The 24,675-nt window shown below is 41.5% G+C and overlaps 1 protein-coding gene and 2 long non-coding RNA genes across 7 annotated transcripts in view; 1 reads left to right on the top strand and 2 right to left on the bottom strand.

Moving 5' to 3' along the window:
- Window positions 1-3,106, bottom strand: part of LOC310757671 — a 52,007-nt gene extending 48,901 nt beyond the window's left edge. For both annotated transcript variants that reach the window (XR_014545390.1, XR_014545391.1), the window contains exon 1: window positions 2,105-3,106. This is a non-coding gene — a long non-coding RNA (uncharacterized lncRNA). The remainder of the gene's footprint in view (window positions 1-2,104) is intronic.
- Window positions 3,107-15,968: 12,862 nt separating this feature from the next.
- The window catches only part of LOC310757668, a 36,096-nt gene continuing 27,389 nt past the window's right edge, over window positions 15,969-24,675 (bottom strand). For all 3 annotated transcript variants that reach the window (XR_014545383.1, XR_014545384.1, XR_014545385.1), the window contains 2 exons: window positions 21,869-21,992; window positions 15,969-16,750 (listed from right to left, as the gene is read on the bottom strand). This is a non-coding gene — a long non-coding RNA (uncharacterized lncRNA). The remainder of the gene's footprint in view (window positions 16,751-21,868; window positions 21,993-24,675) is intronic.
- Window positions 18,371-23,299, top strand: LOC310757650 (platelet glycoprotein IX-like). Of its 2 annotated transcripts, none has more exons than XM_083603141.1 (2): window positions 18,371-18,403; window positions 21,591-23,299. In XM_083603141.1, the coding sequence occupies exon 2, from the start codon at window positions 21,599-21,601 to the stop codon at window positions 22,244-22,246; it is 648 nt and encodes a 215-aa protein (XP_083459267.1). In that variant the 5' UTR covers window positions 18,371-18,403; window positions 21,591-21,598; the 3' UTR covers window positions 22,247-23,299. The 2 variants fall into 2 exon arrangements, with proteins under 2 accessions (XP_083459267.1, XP_083459266.1); XM_083603140.1 differs by lacking the exon at window positions 18,371-18,403 and adding an exon at window positions 18,414-18,535.

Genomic DNA, 24,675 nt, shown 5'->3' on the forward strand with positions numbered 1-24,675 from the left:
AGTTGTAGTTCAAGGGCATCTGAAAGGCCACAGGTTCCCCATCCCTGCTGCATAACAAAATAAAGAGTAGAAGGATGTTTGAACTGCTCTCGAGGAGGAGGAAGAGCAGATGCTCCAAACAGTTCCACTGGTAAGTCCCTTCCAGAGTTGCCATTTTTCAACAAGGCAGATTATGGAAACTCCATATATTAGTTGCACTGAGGGGGCAAAATCCAACTAGGGTCTTAGTTGCTTAAGTGAAAAATGATAATGTCTCTGGAAATCTAGTCACAGTAGTTTAATTATGACTTCCAGGGCTGCAGAACAGGCCAAGAATACTAGTTATTTGGACCTGAGACACTGTACCCTTTCCTAGACAAAAAAGGATACAGCTATAGTTGTTCATACCTTAGTGAGGTCCAGGTTAGACTATAATAAAAAGCTCTGTGTAGAACTGTCTTTGAAAAGTGTTTGCATATTACAACCAGGAATTCAAAGAATTCAAAATAGGAATGGGGAACCTTTTTTTTTTTTTTTAAGCTCAAGGATGCATTTCTCCTTGTGTTACATCAGGGGTCAGCAAACCTTTTCAGGAGGGGGCCAGACTATATTGGGGGGGGGAGAGGAATGAACGAATTCCTATTCCCCACAAATAACCCAGAGATGCATTTTAAATAAAAGCACACATTCTACTCATGTAAAAACACCAGGCAGGCCCCACAAATAACCCAGAGATGCATTTTAAATAAAGGACACATTCTACTCATATAAAAACACGCTGATTCCCGGACCATCCGCAGGCTGGATTTAGAAGGCGATGGGGCCGGATCCGGCCCCTGGGCCTTACATTATGTGTTACATTATGGAGGCCACTTGTCAATGGTGGGTAGAATGGAAGGATTTGTCCATTTGGTTTTCTCAATTTCTCATTTCCTCAGTCTTAAATTGAGTTCTCCACATTATTTAGCAATTGGCAGATTAAGTAGAACAAAACATTTCATGTAAAATTCATCAACATTTTAGTGCAAGTTTTCCCAATAAACATATTTTATATGCCATTTTAACTAATATCCACAGTTTTGAAAGCAATTTCCCCTAATATAATGTATTTTTGTATGTTAATTGTAAAGGGAATTGGGGTTGCTCGTGCGTAAGTGGGCTGCTGCTCTAGGCAACTTTGTCTGGCTAAACCTTTCCCTGGCTGGACAGCCCTTTCTCCGTGGCTGTGTCAGTCACTGGCAGAATCTGTCAGTGGGTGTTTCCTGAACTTCTTCCAACATAAAAGCTGCTTGACGCCAAGTCTCCGCCTAGCTTCCCTGCGTGGAAGTCTTCTGTGCAGAGTGGGCGTGGCCAGTGGAGGTCCTGGGCTCTCCCCGCTGGTCTCTGCGGAAGAGTCTTGGAGCCATCTCTCCGAAGTCCTTCCCTGCTCCCCTTTCTTCCTGGTGTCACGCCGATTTCCTTCCCCAAAGGAAGTGTTCTCTCTCTCCCTGCTGGTCCCTTCTCCTGCATCGTTGGGGAGCCTTACCTCCACTCTTGGCTCCAATGGCAGTTCCCTGACATTAATTTTCAGCAATATCTTCATGGGGGGGGGGACACTTTGGTTGGATAACTGCATTGCAAAATTCAGAGAAGTGTAAATTTCAAAGAGAGCAGAGTTTTTGTTTGCATGTTGTTTTGGAAAGTGCAAAGCTGACAGATTCAGCTTTAAATGTGTACTGAATCAAATTTATCCTCCATCCCTAGCAGAGCCAGAAGCAAAAGTGGGCAAGGCAATAAATGCAACTCTTACTGGTGGTCCTCAACAATAAATGAAAAATAAAATTATGGAACTCCCTTCCTATGGAAATTCACCTTGCTGACATTCAGGTGTCATTTTTAGAAAACTCTCTTCCAGAGGCCTTTTGCAGTTTAGGAAAGCCTTGCCATTGCTAGTAGTCATTTTATGCTTTATGATTCTTATAGCCCTTTCCTGTCTCAGGGCACTGGATTAGTAGCAGCTCTCAACTGTTGCAAAGCAGTCCTTAAGGTTGGTCAGGTTTGATGGCACAAGATATGTGTACTTCAGCATCAGCACAGAAAAAGGCACCACAAAACATCTCTTACACAGCCATGTTCCAAGGCTTACCATCACAGTTTGCAGAAGAGTGCCCTCCATTCCAATGACTTTTTCCCTTTCTGAATATGAAGACACTTTTTGTGCATGACTCAAACGATGTAACTGTTTGGGTCAACGGAAGGTTTTAGCAAGTATAATGAAGCATTGGATGGAGGCAGCTATACTTACGACAGAAAGGAAAACACAGCTGGAGATGCTTTTTCGTAGCTGACATAACCTAAGAATAAATAGATCTGGCTGAGCCATGAATTTGCGTCATAAAATCAGAGTGAAAGAGACCACTCAGCTGTATAATAGCATATTCAATAGCATACGAGAGGAGCCATTTCAAACAAAAAAAAAATAGTTTTTATCACATAGCTTCTTTCCTTCTCCTTTTTCTCCTCCGTGTGCTTCAGCACAATTAACTCTCCAAGACGAGGAGACATATATTTTTGGCATTCTGACTAAATTTTTATGAATGCTAAGCTACTGCAGGCACGTGACGCAGAAATCCCTTGTCTAAAATTCAAACATTTACAACTCGTAAGACTAGGAGCAGATTTGAGAAGTGGGCCTGACTACAGAATGTTGCAGTGGGGTGAGGAACCTGAGGCCCAGGGACCCCAGTTCTCTTCATGTGGCCCTTGGGAATCCACCCAGGTCAAAGCCACAGTGACCCTGCTGTGCACTTTCCTCTAATGATTTTACTTGGCTGGAATTTTTCCTTGAACTGTCACAATTCCATTTGCTTGCTTGGGTGAACAGTGGTGCATGTCTGGCCACACCCACCACAGGTATGCTGCCCCCAGAAGATTATTCACAAGGGAATGTGGTCGAGGGACTAAAAGAGGGTTCCCACCCCTACCAGGAGACTTCGTCTCGAGGGTTTCTCGCAGCTAGCCAGGCAGAAATGCCCTCCTCCATTTTCCTTTCCTGACAGTCAACATTCTGTGGCTGCTGAGCATGCTCAGTCCTCACTGGGCTATTTTTGTTTAAAGGAAGAATTACCCACTAAGGATTTTATTATTAGTATTGTACTTCTGCAAACCTCGAGGTTCTCCTGAGGAGACTGATAGCTGTCTCTTGTTCCATTTCTGCCAGGAACCAGCATCTGAGTTTGCTCTGTTTGAAGGAATTATATCTGCAGCCTCACATCCGTGGTCCTAACTTGGGCATCTTGATAGTGTTCCTCCTCTATATGAGCTCTGGGCTAAGAAGAAAAGAACAAATGTGAATTGCATTTCAAACGCTTTGCTAATATGAAATTGCCTAAGCGCAGCAATAATAAGATATTTCACTCTACAAAATCCACTGTCTCTAAAGGAGGTTTATATAGGTAATTGGAAGAGATATATAATTACTTCACGCTTGAAGGGCAAACTGAGGAGGAAGTCATTTTGTTTAAATGCTTTGCATCCTAGGAACTAGATTGCACATATTAAAAATTACTGATTTTTGAGAAGTTGGATTTTACTTCTGCAGCTTGAAGACTGAGGAAATGTCTACATAAATCGTGATACTGATGGATAGGAATATCCAAATAGGGATTCAGTGACTTTTAATAACTTTAGAGGAGCCCTGCTGGATCTGGCCAAAAGCCCATCTAATCCAGCATCCTGTTCTCACAGTGACTGACCAGATGCCTATGGGAAGTCAAAAATCTGGACCTGAGTACAGTAATACTTTTCTCACTTGTGATTATAAGCAACTAATATTCCATTATTCTACTATGTTATCATTAAGTTACATAGTATAGAGCATTAGTTATTGTTCAAGTTCAATCATTAGCTGAGGAAATGAACAAGATAATATAGACACGTAAACTTCCTGAATGAGGCAAATATAGTATTGGCCACGATGTCTATGCTCTGTCTCTAGGGTCAGAAATAAATAAATAAATAAGTAAGTAAGTAAGTAAGTAGTAGTAGTAGTAGTAGTAGTAGTAGTAGTAGTATATTTATACCCTGCTCATCTGGCTGGGCTTCCCCAGCCACTCTGGGCAGCTCCCAACAGAATATTAAAAACACAATAAAACATCAGACATTAAAAACTTCCCTAAACAGAGCTGCCTTCAGTTGTCTCCTAAAAGTCAGCTACTTGTTTATCTCTTTGACATCTGATGGGAGGGCATTTCACAGGGTGGGCGCTGCTACCGTGAAGGCCCTCTGCCTGGTTCCCTGTAACCTCACTTCTCGCAATGAGGGAACCGCCAGAAGGCCCTCGGAGCTGGGCCTCAGTGTCCAGGCTGAACGATGGGGGTGGAGACGCTCCTTCAGGTATACTGGGCTGAGGCCATTTAGGGCATTAAAGGTCAGCACCAACACTTTGAATTGTGCTCGGAAACGTACTGAGAGAAGCAGTAACGCTTCTGAATACCAGTTGCTAGAAACTACAGGAGGCTAGAGGGCTCTTGGGTCCTGCTTATGAGTTTTCCACAAACATCTGGTTGGCCACTATGAGAACAGGATGCTGGACTAGATGGGCCATTGTCCTGATCCAGCAGGCTCTTCTTATGAAGAAAAACCCCTTATACTAGTAACCCTTTCTCTATCTTCTCTAAACTGAACTAAATGTGCAAATGTTGTATTCCATACTCAAGGTCTGCTTCTACATTTCCCTATTTATTTGCCACTTCTTTTTCAGCTGGTATTATAAATTTAATGTAATTGTTTCTAACAGAAATACGAACAATAACACCTGTACTGCTCAACTAGATAGGCCACTGATCTGATGCATCAGGCTGTTTGTTCTTATGTTCACAACTTGTATCAGACCATAGATAATCAATAAAGCAGAAGGTGCCTGGCTGCATTAGAGAGAAAAATATTTAAAAAATCACCCCACGGAATGCATCTGTTCTGTGGAAAGAGTGCTAGCTGGTAATGACCACTAAGCACATCACTATGGTAATGAGAATTACTCAGCGGGTATGCGGCACACTAAGGATTCTGGGAAATCAATGAATAGGCTGCCTGTGACAGTGGATGATTCCAATGGCTGACCTTTAAACAACTTCGTACAGTGCAAGTAAATAAATAAAAGAGGGAGATGTAATGGAACAAATATGGTCAATAAAGTGTCTCCAGTGCCCCTACTAATGAAGAGGACTCTCAAAGCACTTTGCTAGAATAAGCAGCAATAATTAAGTTCTCATATGTTCACAGTGTGGGCTGGGGCTGCCTAACAAAACAGAGCTGTCAGCTGTTGAATAGCAATGCAGCACATGGTGGGATGGCGGGGCAAACCCCCCTACCAAAATGGCAACTTGGCACTCAGATATTTGCCCTGCCTGCTTCAAATGCTTCATACAGCAAATGTTTTTGAGGAACTTTAACAGTAAAGGTGACCAGAACCAAAGCAAACTGTGGGGAACTGTAGGAGAATAGGGGTCTCCTAACAACTCCCAACACCCTTAACAAACTACAGTTCCCATGATCCTTTGGGGGAAGCCCCGACTGTTATTGTAGTAGAATAGTGCTTTAAATGTATGGTTCGGATATGACCACTGTTTTGACTTGCCAAAATAATCTAGCTTATCACTGTTGTGGGCCTCATGACTCACCACTCTTGTCCTCTGTCTCAGTCTCTTTCTGTGTGTGTCTCTCATTTCAGTTTGTATTTCTCATTTCATCTTATCCCCCCAATACTGTGTCCCTACATCTCTGTTTATGTCCATCTACTAGCTTTTGTGACTGAGAGAACAAAGTTAAGTGTAGAATATACATTGAACAAAGGTACTTCAGAGACAAACCATAGTATGAAATTGCTGAATTTACACTTATGAAGAAGTTCAGTTCCATCACTACCTGTGACCTGAATGAAAATAATGGTTTTTGTCTATTACATGTGCTTATTAGCTCATCATGAGCGATGCTACCCTGTAATCATTTTTACACACATTTAAGAACAACATTCCAGACATCTGATAAAGAAAAGCTTACGTCACAATATATTTAAAGCTCCTGCTAAACTGTTGTTTTGCTGCAACAAATTAACATGGTTACCCCCCCCAAAAAATTTTTTTATAGTTATAGAGGACACTTATCTCCACCACTTATAAATGTTGGTAACTATGGTATATAAATAGTTGAAAGAAATAAAATAAATGAATATATCTACGAAGAACTGCCAGTAAGTTCTGGAGCTTACTCACAAGTAAGTGTACACAGGATTGGAACTTTAAAGGACCATGAAAATTATCTGTATATCCATATTCTCTAAACCACTGTATATACATATTTATTCTTAAATTCTATTGATCTGTCCTGCAATTTGAAAAAAAATACCATTTTTCTTTGTATGCTGGCAAACTTGAACAGTGTTTAAGTGGAGACCATCTCTAGGCTGAAAAATTTTTACGTCACAGATGTAACTAGACTAGAGAGAAAAATACATGTCTGAGTTCTCAAGAGTCAATTTGAGCTGCTTGTGTCAATGCAGCTTAAAATATGCTGTGCTGCCCCACTGTCAAGTCTGTTCTGCAGAACACACAGTGCAATGTTTGTGCTCCTCTATGTTGACCATCACATGTGTTTGCTAAACTCACAATGTGCAGAGGAGGTTCCATTTTGCTATTTAGTTTACCTGCCGATTATATTATTAATTCCCTTTCTGACCCCGCACTGTTACTTCAGAACATCAGTCAGATAACAAAAGCTTTTTCAGAACTCATTGCCGGTTGACGTCTCCATGTACTAGTTTTAAAAACAAGCAATTTATTAGAAATATAAGAACAGAATGTATCTGAAGTCAGTCTAGTCTGCAAAGAGACACAATTCAGGAGACCAGTTTGGTCAATCACTGGAAATTTTTACTTATTTACCCAACTTCTCACCTTGCAGTACGAATCTGGGGGAAGAACTTACCAGGAGCAAGAAGCCTGGCTAAGGATAGGAAGGGATTGATTCATCTAACCCAGCTTCTGCAATATCACAGGCATGTGAGAATTAACTTTTGAGACCTGCCTTTTGGGTGGGGCTTCTAATAGAATATACTTAAGCTGGTCCTGGGCCATCTTATGATATGAAGGCTACCAATAAAATCCGCTTGGGCTAGGTACAATAACACATAGGACCAACCAGTTGCAAGGGATCCAACACTTCCTCTTCATCTTGCTATGATTGGAATAGTTCAGTTGGCTCATGGCCAGTTTAAACATGACCGCCACCATGCTGACTCTGACATAAGGCCCTTCCCCATGGTAACAGCAGGTGTGGTATTTAAGATTCATTGACAAGGTTAGCAGAAATGAGCAGATGCTGCATATAGTTGGGGAGATTTGAGTAGGTAAGATCTTTTAATCCTAATAAAGGCCACCTTGTGGGCTGGCATCATTGGGAAGAGCTTTACTGACCTCTATATGGGAGACGCATAATGGTGCGCTAAGGAGGTCGTTCCGTCAGCACCGCTCTGCTTGCCAGATGGAACAATTTCCCTTCTCCTCCCCTCATGCATGGTTCTGGGTGAGCTATTGACCCTCCCAAGATTTGGGAAGGGCATGCCGGGGTGTGTGTAGGGGGAGCAGAGGAGGAAGTCTCATTACACTGGCTTCTGCTAGAGAAACAACTTAGCTGAATCTGACATATAATGCTTAAATCAGACTATTAAAGAAAGTGCTGATATTCTCTAGTGCGGTAATAATCTTGATTTATCCCAAATGCCCTTTAAGTGTGGCGTTGGTAACAGATGCCTGAACAAGATGATGGTTAGGGGAGGATAGAATTTCCCTCCCTAAAGAGTGATGTGCACCAGACTATGTGTATCTCTCTCCCCTTCTTTCAGATCTGCATAGCTGTGATGGCACATAGATCGTGTCATGTCAGTGATCTGCTTCCCATCACCTCTATGACAAGCTGTTTATTACTACAGTGGTGCCTCGCAAGACGAAAATAATCCGTTCTGCAAGTCTCTTCGTCTAGCGGTTTTTTCGTCTTGCGAAGCAAGCCCATTGACGGATTAGCGGATTAGCGCTATTAGCGCTTTTAGCGGCTTTTAGCGGCTTAGCGGATAAGCGGATAAGCGGATAAGCGGCTTAGCGGCTTAGAAAAAGGGGGGAGAAAGGAAAAAAAACCTGCAGGAACTCGCAAGACATTTTTGTCTTGCGAAGCAAGCCCATGGGAAATTCGTTTTGCGAAGCACCTCCAAAACGGAAAACTCTTTCGTCTAGCGAGTTTTCCATCTTGCTAGGCATTCGTCTTGCGGGGCACGACTGTATGTACTAACTGAGCACATAGGTTAACGTTGGTAGGAATGTCTCTGTAAGTAGCTTTGGATGCTCAAATCTGCAAGGTAGGAGGATTGCAGGATTGCATTTGGCCTCTGGGCCCAATGTCGTCCCGTCCCCCCAATGATTTAAACATTGGTTTCATTTTATTTCAGGCAGTCCCACTTTGTGCCTCAGTGCATTTGCAGAGGACAGAAAATATCTGAAAAGAACATATTATACCTTTTATAAACTCAGCACAGATGTCCGTGCAGCTCTAGCAATGGGCATTGCTGCCATGGCTAGAATTGCAGCAGGCATCCAGCCAGGCCAGATGCAAGACTAATGCTGATTGATTTCAGATTCATCCAAGGGCCGTGGTGTTGACTGAAGGAGACAGAGTGCTCTCCTTCAGTTCCAAGCTCCTATTTTTTCCAATTAGAATGCTAGTTACTATTGGGGGTTCTGTGTCTGACAGACAAGAGAGAGACAATGACATGACAAACGACATTGCAGAGCAGCCTCCAGCAATCTGAAGTCATCAGCACTGACATGGCTACTATCATAAATAACCTCTAAATAAGAAAGCCACTTTCACTGAGTTCCAACCAGCATCATTTCATTTGGACATGAGGAAGGACAAAGGCAGGCACAAGGAAAGCAGAAGCAGGCACCAGCAGCATTCTCAATGACTTAGAAAAGCCACCAGAGGAAAAACCCTACTCTATCATTATAACACAATGCTGGCATGTGCAGCAAAATAGCCACAGCTTGAGATCTCTGAAGGACACTGTCTCCCACCCAGAGTTCAAGTTCACATTTCCAGAGCCAATGCATTTTATATTCTCACTGGCATGGGATGTTTCCATACTAATTCTCTGGAATTGCCATCCTTGTCTATTCACTTTAACGGAGCATCCAGACTATGTCCTTATCAGCCCATTGCATTCAAGGTTTGTCTCTCTGTGTCTTTTCAGAACTGATTGCTTGCAATGTTTTTATAAGAAAATGCAGTTGCGACACCAGCCTAGCTTACATAAGTAAAGCACTATTTACATTGAACTTCTATGCACACTTTCCTGAAATAAGTCTCATTGATCTCAGTGAGGCCTACTTCTGGGTAAACATGCATAGGACTACATTCATAGATTCTTCAGGACTCCTTTGCCTTTAATTAAGTACTTCCTGTTTGCAGGTTCATCTCATTTTGTTTCTTCCTGATGAGTGGGTGGAAGAGCAGTAATGAATAGTCTCTTTATTGTTTTGATGCCAGTTTTTGTTTCTGAGTGTGGAGATTTTAATAGCAGTTTTTCTTCAATATTATTATTTTTACAGCAAAATAATGGTATTTATTAAAAATGAAAGGAAATTGTTAACTAAACCAGCCACTTTGCAAGCTTTTAAAATATGTTGGACCTGAATGGAAAATGACCTATCCCATAGACCCTACAACGGCAAAACTTTTGTGATGGTGATAGTCAGTGCTTTTCTTTCTGGGGGGACACGCAGGAGGACACATACCCCTAAACATTTTGTGAATCTAAGTTTGGCCTCATTGAGGGCCAGTATTTTAATATGAGTAGGAAAATGAGTACCCCTAAACAATTTTTTAGGAAAAAAAATCACTGGTAATAGTTCTGATAATCACTGAGAATGTACACAATATATACATATATCTGATTCAAACTCTGAAAGCATCAGTGTTTCTGTACACTATCAGAATAGCTGCTTGTAATACTTATTCAGGAGGTATTTTGAAGTCTCTTGAAATAAAAATCAAAATGTATATATATATATATATATATATATATATATATATATAGTCAAATTAGCTTCTTCTAAGAGAAAAGGGTGGGTGTATGAGAAGGCAAGTGGAGATGGTTTTTTTAAAATTACTTAATCACAGCCGCGCAGCAGAGGTCTGATGTGGAGGTCACTCTGCTTGGCTTTTCTCACTCTCCCTCTTTTGCATCAGCCACAAATTCATTCCTAATTGCTGCTGAGGAAAACAAACTGTCAGCGTGATGGTAAAGCGCAACACACAGCCCTTGCACTTATTGCTCATCAGGCAGAAAATGTCAGCACTTGCGCAGTGCTGGGGGCAAAGCCTCTGTTTTGTGCCAAGTTCTTTTAATGAAAAACAAAAACAAACTGTTCCAAGTGCTCTTTAATCTTATTGCATCTTTTATGATCCTGTCAGCGTTATTATGCAGTGGGTGGGAAAAGTCAATTACACATCTTTGGCACCCCTTGCTCTTCTCCACTCTCAGATATACTGACTGGCTTGAGGACAGGCTTACATTTTCAATCAAGCCAACTAATCTTAGACTAGCCAAGTGTTGGTGCGTGGAACATGATGCTTACTTTCTTAATAATGCCGTTTGATTAAAAGGGGATTCTCTCCTTCCCACCCCCACCTCCCAATCATAACCATTCTCTGGATTAACATTTCAATTTGAACAAGCTTTAATTTAATTATCTGATTCCTGGGGAAAAGATCTGTCTTGATGTTTGATTATTAAAACGCCTATCATTATGGGGTGTGGGTGGGTGTAGGGTGGGCATATAAATGACAAGGATTCTGGAGGATGCAGAGACACAGTCCTCCTCCCAGGACCTCCTCTCACAGTTCTCAAGATGGTCATTTCCCCCTTTCCTTGCAGGAGTTAATAGTAGCCATTTGCTTATCTGGAAGAAGGTAAAGGAATACAGACAGGGACACCATCCTGCTAAGGATGGAGGAGAAAATACATCCATTTTGCATCTCAAGGTGAACTTTCCCAATTACGGTAGCCTTTCTGAAACAGCACATGAAACGAAACACAACATCATTTGAAATTTGCACTTCTCTGAAATTTGCAATGCAGTTCTCCAGCCAAGTATTGAGTACAAAAATGCACATGCATGGGTGAAGTGTGCAGAAACAAGCATATACTGATTAAAATGGCATACAAAAATGCATTATATTAAGGAACATTGCTTAGCAAAAATGTGTGTATTAGACAAAACCGTTATTAAGGGAAATGCCTCTTGCGCTTCTGACACTTGAGGTGGTGCTCTTCAGCCCGTGCAATGGGTGGGCCAGCTCTGATCAGCACTGTAATCCACACCCCATAGCTCCAAAATGCTTGTACATCACTCAGAACATGTGTGTATCGTGTCTAATGCAAGGGAAAGACCACAGCTCAGTAGTACAGCATCTGCATTGCATGCAGAAGGTCTTAAGTTCAACCCCTGGCATCTTCAACTAGGGCTGGAAATGTCCCCTGCCTGAAGCTCTGGACATCCACTGCTAGCTGGTGCAGACAAAACAGAGCTAAATTGATTATTGGTGCGACTTGGTATAAGGCAGCTTCCTATGTTCCCATAGCCTGCTCTGTAAGCCAGTGGACAGCTGGCACTGGTTATGTAAACCCCAGCACTAAACCGGGGAGGATCGTTATCAGGACCTGTTGTCGGCAAGAAGCAAAATGGAATTGGCAGTTTCTTTTCAACACAATCCGTCAATGCTTCTCAGCAGGGCCCTGACTGACAACACTCTCAGCTACTGAAGCACGTGGCGGGAGCATTAAAATTATTGACTTCTTCTCTCAAGATTATCGACTGCTATCCAAGAGCTGTGAAAGCTGAATCTGATTAATTCTAAAAGGGGCACAAGGATGAAGGAAGATTAGTGCTATTAGCCTTTTTTAAAAAAAGGCATGCTTGGGGGGTCAGACCAAGAGACCAGCTGCTTGACCGTTCTCCAAGGGCAAACTCTGAAACATGGAACAGCTCGAAAGGGGAAAGTTTGCACTGAGTCTCAGACCACAAACAAGCAGAAAAGGCAAAACAGCATCTGACACTGGCTGAGAGGAGCAGTCCAAAATTTGAGTGGAAGCACTATGTCTTCCAGGGAACAATAAGCTCAAAGGAAGAGAGAATTCACACTATCTTACCTGCGGGCCTTTTTGCACTGCTACTGCTTTCATCTTCGACCTTTGGACATGCTGCCTGGTGCTGATGGGAATTGTAGTCCAGTAGCCTGTGGAGGTCCCTAGGTTAGCCACTCCTGCTTTAGAGGCAATTCTTCTTCTACCCTCAACAGGATATAAAGGAAGTGGAAAGTCCCACAACAGTGTAATGTGTCCAACTGTTGAAATGCCACTAAGCAACAATAGTTGTGGTCTTTTGAAAGAAAAGTCTTATGCAAGCACAATGTTGTGACCACTTATATATATATGGTTACAGTAGGTCTAATTCCCGGAAAGGTCTACTGTATCTGTACTAACAATGTACACGTTTATTTTACAATGTACACATATATCTAAATGTTTCTTCCTTAACAGATCAATGACGTTATAACTGGATGACAAATAAGATCTATGTAAGCTGGAGTTTGCTCATGAAGAACAACATGAAGCTAAACTCAGCATGATTTTTTTCTCTCCCTCTAGTTTTTATTTGTTTGTTTTAATATAAAAAATAAGGCATTTCCTACACAGAGAAAACTTAAGGTAGGCTAAAGTGTGCAAACCCTCTATAGACTGTTGCATATGAAAATTCTGCACACATCTACTTCACAGAATATAGGAGCACTGAAACACTACAGCATCCCTACACATGACATGCTGTCACGCTTACACATGACATTACACATGACAAACAACTGACACCCTTCTTCCTATGAAAATTTTGCTTCTCATGTTACAAAACTGAAGCAGACCTAAGCCATTTCATTGCATACATTCTTTCCACATACGTGCCACTATGAACAAAACTACGTCAGCGACCTCTGCTGGGAGAAAGTTGAACACCCTAGGGTTTTTTTTCTTTCTTAAATCTCACTGAAATTCCTTTAATGCAAGGGTTCAGGTTTAATTTATAAGCTGATCAAATAACAGCATTAGGGAGGGAATCTGCATTTTCAAATAAAACAGAAACTTAAGATGTATATTGAGTGACAGCATTTCAAACCCAACATACCAATATGCTTGGCCCCATTGACCTTCATGACGCTATCTATGCACAGAACATTTAAATTTAAACTGCTGATGGAGCCACAGTGAATTTAGTGTTAGTCTTTCATCTTAAGCTTAACTAGGCTTTAAACCCCACCCCCACCCCCGCACAATGGTTTGACAGCTAAAAGAGTTTACGAAATGCATCCATCTATTTCAAGGGTTAAGCTAAGGAAAATTGTTAAACACTCCTCCCCTGGCCCCACTTCCCCAAGCAGGCCCCATTATGCAGCTGCTAATTAGTTAAAAGAAGCATCCAGGGGAGTTTCAAATAATGCATCTCCTGTGTCTTTATTATCTACGTCCCCAGTATGTTATTCTATGGTAATCCAATTACAGAAGGGTGTGTTTCAACAGAGGTGGATTATCTGAGGCAATAGTCCTAGCTGCTTGGTGTTTAATTAGAATAATAAAATCACCAGGCAACTGAAGTGAAGAAGCAGGTAAAAAGACTGAGAATTGTAAAAGTCCAGGAATGAAAAGGTATTTGCCTTAACAGCATAAATCACTCACAGCAATGAATGAGACCACAGTGCATTATTTCCTTAATGAGAGGTCAGTAGTTTGTTCTCTGTAAGTATACTTTGCACAGGTTGACCTGAACAGACCAGTTATGGACTTCATCTAGGCACTTAGGTTTAATCCAGGTGTCCTGAACCCCAACTCCTGAAGAACAGCAAGAGCTCAAACACACCGACATTTGTATGCATGAATCTCCCTGCAAGTAAATACAAGCTGTGCTCACACTGCTGATGGAATAATAAATCCCCAAAAGAAAACACTCTCTTGGAAGGAAGCTTTGAGGACACAAGAGGGTGGAAAATTTGCTCATGTCTGCTACATCCTAGCTCTCCCATGCCCTGAGGGGAAAACCCCGGGTGTCCTACAGAAAGGTCACAATCTCCAGGCTTTATTTGCCATTACATACACTTAGTCTACGCACACAGGACACTTTCTTCTTGAATCAGTGGAGACTGAGTACTTATTTTGTCTACATAATCTATGCACAATCTAGCTCTATTGCATCTTTGTTCCTGAAAAGCACTTCCTGAGCAACTTGTTTCATTCTTAAAATAGAAGCTCATTGGAGATTCCTTCTGCATTACCATCTGCATGTCCACCTGAAAACAGGTGTAGGCAGTCCTGGGAATGGGGAAGGAAGAGGGATATATTCACACCTGCCCAATAATGTTGTGGGTGGGTGCATACCAAGATCACAACCACCACTTCCTTCTTCATTCACCTGGAGCATGTGCCAGGGAGGAAAAGGCATGGATAACCAAATCAAATGGTTTTCAAATGTATATCAAGTAGCAACACCCACCCTTGTGGACAGCAGAATTTAGAATCAGTCTAGATTGACAGCAGCATGTTGAGGATAAGAATGAATGATTCCAGGTTGAGAAAAAAGAAAAATACATTTTTCTGCTGCATGCAGATTAGTGTGTACACAACTGGAGACATCCAGCATCATAAAGTCCTCCCCAAGCCTGGTAGATGAGCTAGATGAGATTTTAAAAAGTTGGCACTGTGGATGGATAAATGAAAAGGGGTGTGTGGTGCTTAGGAAGAGGTTTGTTTCTATATATAGCAGACTTTAGCTTTGAGGAGGCCTGGAGTGTTGCTTCACCTTATACATAGGACCAAGAGACATGGATGGAAGATGCTGAAGTGACCTGTAACACCTGTACCATATCTACTCTGCTCACCAGGTTCTGATGATGCGAACAGAAGCTGCTAAGAACCAGTAGCAGGTTTTTAAAATATGGAACGCTTCACAAATTTGCGTGTCATCCTTGCGCAGGGGCTATGCTTCTCTGCATCATTCCAATTTTAGTATATGTGCTGCCGAAGCGAGCGCAGTAGCAGGACTTTTAAGCTACATTGAATGGATCTTCCCTGCTCAACCACTCCATTTAACAGTCTCTTCAGAAACAGTTTGTTGCTTTGTAGTTGACAATGAGGCAGCCTACTCATTTTAATGGGTTGCTGTTGTTTTTTGCCTCATTTTCTCCCATGATTATTATTCTAAAGAGATTCGATGCTTTTTTAATTCTTCTGCTTGTAGCTCTGTTTCAGGATGCTCTTAAATGTTAGGAAACAAATGTGTGCCATAAATCATATTTTAAGGGAAGATTACCAACTAATCTTAGGTGCTGGGTAATAAGAGTTGGAGTCCCTTCAGGCCAGTTTTAGAAAGTAAATAATAATTAAACAAAATCTCAGACAGGTTGTGGAGTATGGCAGAATTTTAAAAGTCAAGAGCTTGTCTTGCCTCCTCATTTTTCTTACAAAACAACAGTTTATCATCATGCAAGAGGCAGGGTGCTCAGGTTGAAGACATGCAAAATTAGGGTTGGCAGACCCCCCAGGCCTGACCTGAAGTCTCCAAGTTTGCCTGGCTGGCCCCAGGTGGCAGAGGGAGGGTTTGAATTTCCAGGTGGGTGAGAGCCCCTATTTAAAAAAGTTAACAAGCTGATTGTGTGAGCAGCTTGCAAATTTCAGCCTGGTGGGAGCTGACTGCAAATTATTGCATAGACTCTAGTCTAGGCAGAGGTGGGGGGGGCGCTATTATTTTTAATGCTAAACAAGCACACAAATAAATCACTGCTGTGGTACACCCACAGTTGTGAGTCCCAAGATTATGATTATGTATCCCCCACCTGTTGCCATTGGCTGCAGCCTACCTGTGACATCACGAACGTACATGGCAGCTGAGTGGACATAAAGGTGGGTCTTTTCCTTTTCTCCAACAGAACACAGTGTGCAACAGCTGTGACATTCAGTGTTGCCTTGTTTTCTTCCACTTGTAGGAGGAGAATTGGCAGATGGATGGATGCGATCATCTGGTTGTGAGATGCTATGGAGTGATAATAAGGCAAGGTCACTTGCTGAGCAGGACTGCAGCTTGAAGACAGCCAATACCCACAGCTGGAAAATGGCTGATGTCTAGTGATAGACTTAACAGAAGCTGGCAGGTGTTGGTGGGTGGAAGGTGATAAAGATCATATTCAGAAGCCAGTGGCTGGAGCTGGCTGGTGTTCATGGGTATAAGCTGCTTGGATTTCACCTTTGGAAGCTAGTCAACAGAAGCTGGTGGATATTTGTGAGTTGAAGCCAGGGCATGAATGTGAACTGGTGGAGAGTGAAAAATGTATGAACATTTTTTGCTGGTGTTTTTCATGGATGTAGGCTGGCATATGCTTGTGTGTATAAATGGCCCCTATAAAAATGGGAGGTTTCAGTTGCGGTCAGGACAAATGATGTGTGTATCTGTATGAAGGGTGGATATTCATGAACAGATGAAACCCATGGAAGATGGCAGGCTGAAGTCAGCAGAAGAAGTTGCCAGGTAGAAGTCATTCGAGGTGTCTGGATGCTTTCAGGTGGTAGCCATCCCTTTCACTTGTCTCTCTGGTCCCCCCCCCCCCCTTTTCAGGGATATCTGAAGCCAGTGAAGCTTTCTTGAGACTATAGATGAGAGCAATGATGTCATAGGGTGGTCTGAAGCTGGCAAGGCTTTCTCAAGAGCTCCCTGCTCCACCCCCTGTGAAAGAAAGAAGGGAACTACAGAGTTTAAATGCCAGCCAGCGTATATACCTAAAGAAATGTGTGTGTGTGTGTGTGTGTGTGTGTGTAACACACACACACACATCTACCTGTAGTGCCTACTCTTTTTCTTCAAAGACAGATAACAGAAGGTCAAACACCTGAGCTTATGGTGTGCCCCCCCCCTCTGTATTCGTACACATGAAGGCTGAGCTGTAAATATTTTTAATGATAAACCCATAAACCAGGCAACTAGCAGCCTTTAAGCCAAATCTGGTCTCATGGGCAACTAAATGGCCCACTTCTCTTTCCTGACCTTTAAGTACAGGGAAAAGAGTCTTTAAGCCAAACAAAGCTTCTTTGCAGCTGGCTTCAACTGAGTGAAGAAATATTCTCCTTTACAGATGACAATATTCTGTTTGAGGGACTTTCAAAGCACAGTCCTCTATTGGGAGGGCTGTCTGACCCAAGTTTGGCCATGAACAGTTTGCTGGTCAGTTTTCTCCACTATGCTAAAATGTAAATTATAGTAATTATTTGCACCTTTGCCTTTCTCCACATTAGTTAGCATATTCAAATTTTATGCAAATCTCTTGCTTTTTTGTAATTAGTTTTCTCATTTTGGGCAATACATAAGGGACAACTCTATGGGAGACTGCCACATGGGCTACATATTTCTTGCAGGGTGTATCTTCCACCTGGCTCAGAAATCTAGTTAATCTAGTTTAAGAATACAGTTGTGTTAACAAAGGGGATGGAGAAAGGACTTGAGTCCTTGTCTTTCTAGTTGGCCAAGTACCTTCTTCTAGTTTGGATGATACCATGACCTCCAGCAGCAAGAAATGTAACAATCTCATCCCATTCCAACACAAACCAAGGCATTCTATGAAGCTGCCTGAAAGTAACTTATGTTGGTCAACCTAGTCTAGTTTCATCCACTCTGATTGGCAGCAGTGAATGCAGCAGATTTTATCAACTCTGCAGAATCAGATGAACATTTGGAAATGCTGCTGCTCTGATTAATGGATTCCTATGTCAATGGCTCTCAGCTACTCATAGGTCTTACACGTCCTGGCTAAGCAAAAGGGGCAGCTCAGCATATTATTAGATTTGCTGTTTTATTTAAAGATGGCTAAGGCATGGTGCATCTTTGCTTACCTCTGCACAATAATCTGTACGGGGAATAAGATATGATACATAATTCCTTGGTGCAGGATATAGACTAGATGGCCTTGGGGCTCATTCTAGCTCTTCGGTTACAATTCCACTAGCTCCCAAAGCTTATATAGCCTAAATTGAGTAATGTACTTTAAGAAGTATAAAGAAAATTTGATGCTGATGAAAAAGTACATAGGGCCAAGGATGAGAAACAAAGAATTTCATCTTACTAAAACCTTTTGTTGTCTTTTAGGGAGCAAATAAAATATATTCCACAAGTATTGGGAATTATTTTTTCTTGCTTGCTGAACCCAATATAGAAGAAAACAAAAGAATAACTCACTTAGGAGGCTGGCATTGTGCATTTGTAAAGGCAACCGCTTTCAAACCGATAATGAAGAAGGCTTGGCTTATGTGGTGAGTTCTTTATAAACTCATTTCCTTCCTGGAGTTCAGGAATTATTCTACTTTGGCCATTGCTGCAAGACTGGAAGAAGCTTCAGTGGGAAGACGCCAGCATTTATTTTCTTTCTTTTTTTAAGAAATAAGGTAAGGTGTGCAATTCAACCATCTTTTAGTTTATAGTTCTATGAGAAAACTTGGCATTACTTAAGTTTTTTTATTAAATCACACAGGATACTCTGCTGCATAGCATTTGTTGCTACTTCTATTTGGCAGTTGGAAACTCTCTTTCCATTTTCCACTAGATTTCATTTCAAGTTCTCTCCTTGGATAGATTCACACACACAAATTACTGTTGTTTTTTTGTGAGCTATCAGTATTCCAGGAGAAAACCACTGCAGTGGTACCTTGGGCGTAGCCAGGATTTATGTTAGGGTGGGCAGAACTGACGTGATTGGTCAGTTAGTTAAGTGTTTCTATTGTTTTACTTCGTCTAGGGGGGCAGCTGCCCCCTGCCCCCCCCGGCTATGCCCATAAGTGGAATGGAGTGTATGATTAGTTCACTGTTATGGCTACATTGCTCAACGAGGTGGCATGGCCCTCTGACCAGACTGGGGCCACAATGGGAGACCAAGGGTTAAAGCCCACTAATGCCTGTGCCCGGGTCTTAATCTGGGCTGGGTCCCTGTGCTAGCTATTTTTGATAGAAAATTCATGTGCTTAAGGACATGATTAACATATTGTCACGTTTGACACTTACAGGGCTTTACTAAGCTTGTAACTCTCGTTCTCACCAATATAAAATTAAGCTCTGGAGTAAATGTGGTGATGCCGATCTGGTGAATTGCCCACTTTTAGAGATAAAAGCCGGTTATTTCCTTAAATATGTGGCTTTCAGCACATTTAAAGCATTTCATTTCAGAAGTGTGTGCTGTAAACTTGTTTTCTTCAACTTAAATCTCTGCCTAATATATGTAATAATAAAACTTGCGGTTCAGGAAACATGGCCTATATTTTTCACAATGATAGAGATGAACTTTAAAAGACCCTTCTGTACCAGAGTAGATAGCTTTCATTACACCTTCAGTATGTACGCTCCCCCAACGACTTTTAAAAGGCTGAAAATAATACTCTATCAGGCTGGGGAAAGCTGTCCTAAACATAATGGTCAAAAACTGATGTTTCTGTTGGATCTTCCTCTTTAACACTGATCCAACTCATTGTGCTTAAAAATGTATTTATATATGTGACTATTCTGTTGAAAGATGCTTAGAGACAATTTACATTATTGAGCTGGCAGGGTGATAATGTAAGCTGAATTATATTCCCTAAGTTCTGCTTGTTGTGAAGTAATTATGTCATTATTTCAACAGTACCATGCACTGTCTCTCTCTGTGTGTCTCTTACACACACACACAGTTCCACATTTACCCTGCCAAAATTAGACTCATTGCATTTTGTGTGACATCTATAAGAAACAACCACTATATACAAATGCCCCCATCCAGCTAAGGAGATAGATCCATGCATATAAGCAGGCTTAAGCATGCGTATATGTTAGTGGATCAGGAACCATAGATGTAATTCCAATGCATATCAGAATAAAAATTTAGCAAACACCATCTATCTGCACTACAGTGCTTTCAATGGGTTGGCAATCTTCATTCTGGCACAACAAGATGGATCAGGGTGTTCAGGTAATGTAAAGTGCTATTTGTTAATAAAAAGGAAAGATGGGCACAAGAGAAATGGCATAGAACTCCAGGCTGGTTTTGCATATTCTTGTGAACACTTGATAATTCAGCACTTCAGCTCTGCGTGTTGACTTCATTGGAAAGCTGTGCATTTAAAGTACGATCAATCAGGTGCTATGGAATTTCTATCTATACTTGATCTGTGATGCATCCATTCATACTTGAAAATCACTATGGTGCTACTGCAGTCATATGATGAGCACGCATGTGTGAGTCGGCCCTCAGAGACAGAACAGAGAAAGATGAGGAGAAAGGAAAATAGGGTAATTTGGAGAGAAGCAGATAAATATAAACCACCACTTTAACCTCCATCTCCATCTAATGCATGGTAAAACTAAAATCCTCATCACATGACAATATGATACAGAAAGATACCCTGCAGTGAGTCTTTCTTCATAGTTTGGCATGTTCAGGAAACTAATTCAATAAGTCATTGCAGTGGTAGTACCTCAGGTTACATACGCTTCAGGTTACATACACTTCAGGTTACAGACTCCGCTAACCCAGAAATAGTGCTTCACGTTAAGAACTTTGCTTCAGGATAAGAACAGAAATCATGCTCCGGCGGCGCGGCAGCAGCAGGAGGCCCCATTAGCTAAAGTGATGCTTCAGGTTAAGAACAGTTTCAGGTTAAGTACGGACCTCCGAAACGAATTAAGTACTTAACCCGAGGTACCACTGTATATGCATATTGTAGAAAGTTTCAACCCTATATAAAACCAGCTTCTTCTAAACATGAAGTATCTTTTTTAAAGTTTTTTTTTTTGCAAATGGCCACAAATGAGAACACTGAAGCTTCTGACTGCTCAGCAACTGATCCGAATAAAATGAGGAATCTGAACAGTGCAAAGAAATCACCCTAGCACTTCTGAACATATGGAAAGGCAAGAATCAGTGGCTGGTACACCAGACACTGATCATCTTCTATCCTCTGTTACCTTGATATTTCAATGGAAAATCAAGTTCCTGAACCAAAACCACTGACCAGATGAGTTGCTATTCCAATATTCTCTCTCTCTCTCCCCCCCCCCATATTTAGCCATGTACTCTGGGCAACACCATTTTCTAAAATAATGGGTTAAACAAGAGGGAGTCAATGTAGTGCCCTCCAGATGTTGCTGAACTACAACTCCCATCAACCCCAGACAGCATAATCAATGGTCAGGGATGATGGGAACTGTAGTCCATGAAGATCTGGAATACTTGGGGTAACCCTGAACATTATACAAAAGCAACAGGAGTCTCTTCTACATCTCTTGTTGCCACTTTTCCATATCATTTGAGGATGCTGAATGCCATATATTGTATAGGAGCAATTTGTGCAGCATATTTCAAAGAAATTCTAGAATATCTATTGGTAGAATCCAGTGGGCAATTTTTTTTTAATTTTTTTTTTTGCTGTAAAAGACAGAGCAACAAATTGCATTGTTCATATTCTTGTCCCACAGCTACGATCATGAACAAAGTAAAGATCTCCTCCAATGCTGGGATACTGGTCATGCTACTGTTATTAAGCACAGCTCAACCCAAGCCCTGCCCTCCCTGTTTGTGTGAGCAGCAGGAAGACCTAAGGGGTTGGATATTAAACTGCAGCTCTATGGGGCTGAAGGAAATGCCTCCCCTGTCATCAGAATTATGTCACTCGTGCCATACCATCAACATTCTTCATCTGCAAAACAACAGTTTAACGACGGTTCCTCTTGGTGCACTGGACAACTTAATTTACCTGAAAGAAGTTGATTTCTCCAACAACCCTTGGCACTGTGACTGCTCTATTTTATATTTCAAGCAGTGGCTGGAAGACTTCAGTAACGTTTCTCTTGCCAACCTTCAATGTGCATCTCCGGCTTCTGTAAAATCGAGAGCCTTGAGTCAGCTGACTGGGAATGAACTGGAAGGATGTAGGAAGCCTCAACCAATCAAATGCCTTGATTTCTTTTGGAGAGACTTTGCTCTTATTTTTGTGGCAATTATTGTCTTAATTTTAGCAAGGTGCATTCTACAATACTCAAAAAAATTAACTTCCCAAGCTGCCAGGAAGCTACATCCTTTTGAAGTCCCACTGCTGCAGATTCATGACCTGGAAAAACAGAAATCAAAATGATCTGCTGCAGTGACTAATAGCTCTTCAGTAAGATTACCAAAGTCATCTGTTTAAAAGGTTGTGTTTGTTCAGGCTCCAAGCGCATACAGAGCCATGACTAAATGTCCCTTAGGCTAAAGAAACAGCACCAGTTATATTCTGTTTGTTCTTGCTGATTACATAAGAACTTGTTCAATGTATGTAGTTACTTTACGTTTTCCCAAATGGCAATACCCACACTCTACCCTTGATGTTTCTGTGAGCCACTGGGGTGAAACCAAGGATAACCAAATTCTGTTAGCTGTGTAAATAATTATGTAGTAATTATTACTACATGTGCGAATACCATAGCATGGGGTAATGGAAATGTGCTCTCATGTACCATGGCTTCTGCTGCTGTGGCACTCAACCGTATAAACATTCCCAAAGATAATTAATAATATCACTGCTATGCACACAGAGCTATGCATATAAAAAAATAGAGTTTAAGTTAATCTCAAACTAAATTAGGTACCAGGCCAAAGAATTTAGAACCTTAAACTCACGCTCTAGCCTAAAAAGGATCTGGATTAGAGAGCTCAGTTTGCTGTTATATCTCTTTTATGTTGCATCATTTATTAATGTCCTATAGCAAACTATTTTAGAGCCCAACCAAAAGCCTGCTGTGATATCAAATGATTATTTGGGATAGAATTTATGGTGTGTATTAATGTATCATATACCCCACGAATATATTCTGAATAGAGAACACCAGTTCTAAAAGTATTTGTCTTTTAAGAACGTCTGTCTTCAGGAAATGGATGACTGAATTTCATGGCTTTGTCACTGAAACTTTAGTACTCTTTACTGATGAGTCTTCATCCATTGCATACTGTTGCTAACCACTAAGCCCAATAGTGACTTTGCTTGCAATAATGTTAGTTATGAGTTTACAGTTGTAACGGTCTGTACACCCCCTGCTTCAAGACACCATGCTGGCTTTATTAGGATGCACCAGGATGCCTTTTGTTATTTAAGAGGACATAAATCCTCAAAAACAAGCAAGGTGTTCAAATAAAGCATGCTGGAAGCTCACGCACAGCAAGTTCTGTGGCATGTTTCCACAGCTATTCTTTTTCCAGTTTCAAACACACACACACACACACACACACACACACACACACACAGAGGGATTGCTGAGTTCTCACTTAATGCCAGATATATTTCAGAGCAAGGATGGGGAACCTTCCAGATGTTGCTGGATTACAACTCCCATCACCTCTGACCATTGGCCATGCTGGCTGGGGCTGGCTGGAGATGGAGTCCTAACATCTGGAGGGCCACAGGTTCCCCTCCTCTGGTTTCAGAGGATGCTATGGCAGTGACCCATATTATTTCTCAACAGCTCTTATGAGGATGGCATAATACCTGAATTTAAGAAAAGGGTATTGGGTGAAGAAGTGAGTGGCTGCTCCATGAGTAGGAATTCTGTCCACCATTTCTGATGTAGGAACTCTCTCTTATCAACAGCGGGGGTGCTTCCAGATTGGGTCTTTTAATACTACCTAGTCATTGCTCTCCCATGGTAAGCTACATGTGGAATTGAAAATGGCTATGGCCACCAAAATGTGGAAAGTCAATGTATGTGCATCATGCAAGGTTCTGTCCATGCTAGGAGGCATCATATAGGGAGGGTCAATGTGCCTGAACACACCATTTTGGTGAAATGTTTATTTTAAATTTTAAATTTTTAACTGAAATACTTTTTTTTTTTTAAGTGCCATTGTGTTTTAAAGTGCTATAATGTTTTTAAGGCAGACAGAACAGAAAGCCAAAAATCTAAAAATGAAAAAGTCAAAATGTCACCACTGCTGATTGTTGGGTGATCATCAGATTTTTTTCTAGCAGTTGTGAGCTGAAATCCAATTCAGGAAGTGAAAAAAAAGGCAGAGGCAGGGACACCGGATCAGAATCAAGGATCCAAAAGTGTGGAAACCTTGATATATGTTTGCAGCGTGGATGAAATACTGAACCTACATCTGTGCCAATTTCTGTTAAATTAGGGACTCTCTAAGAATCTTTAATTTAATTCTGGTTCTCCAGAAGCGGCTTAGTCATGCTGGCCACATGACCCGGAAGCTGTATGCCGGCTCCCTCAGCCAGTAAAGCGAGATGAGCGCTGCAACCCCAGAGTCATCCGCGATTGGACCTAACGGTCAGGGGTCCTTTTACCTTTACGACTCTTTAAACAACTGACAGCACAGTCATACACATGTCAACTGAGAAGTAAGTCCTACTAATGTCCTGCATTTATTGCCAAATAATTGAGCATATAATCGTATCCTTTGGAGTCTCGCTACATTTGGATAAACACACAGTTCCTAAAATATATATAATTGGTTGGCATCCATCTGTCTTGTGAGACAATGGAGGACTGCGCCTTTGGGGGTGAAGTCAAACTATTGGAAGGT

The sequence above is a fragment of the Podarcis filfolensis genome, assembly GCF_964270895.1.
Source record: "Podarcis filfolensis genome assembly, chromosome: 2".
In the NCBI taxonomy this organism is placed as follows: Eukaryota; Metazoa; Chordata; class Lepidosauria; order Squamata; family Lacertidae; genus Podarcis; species Podarcis filfolensis.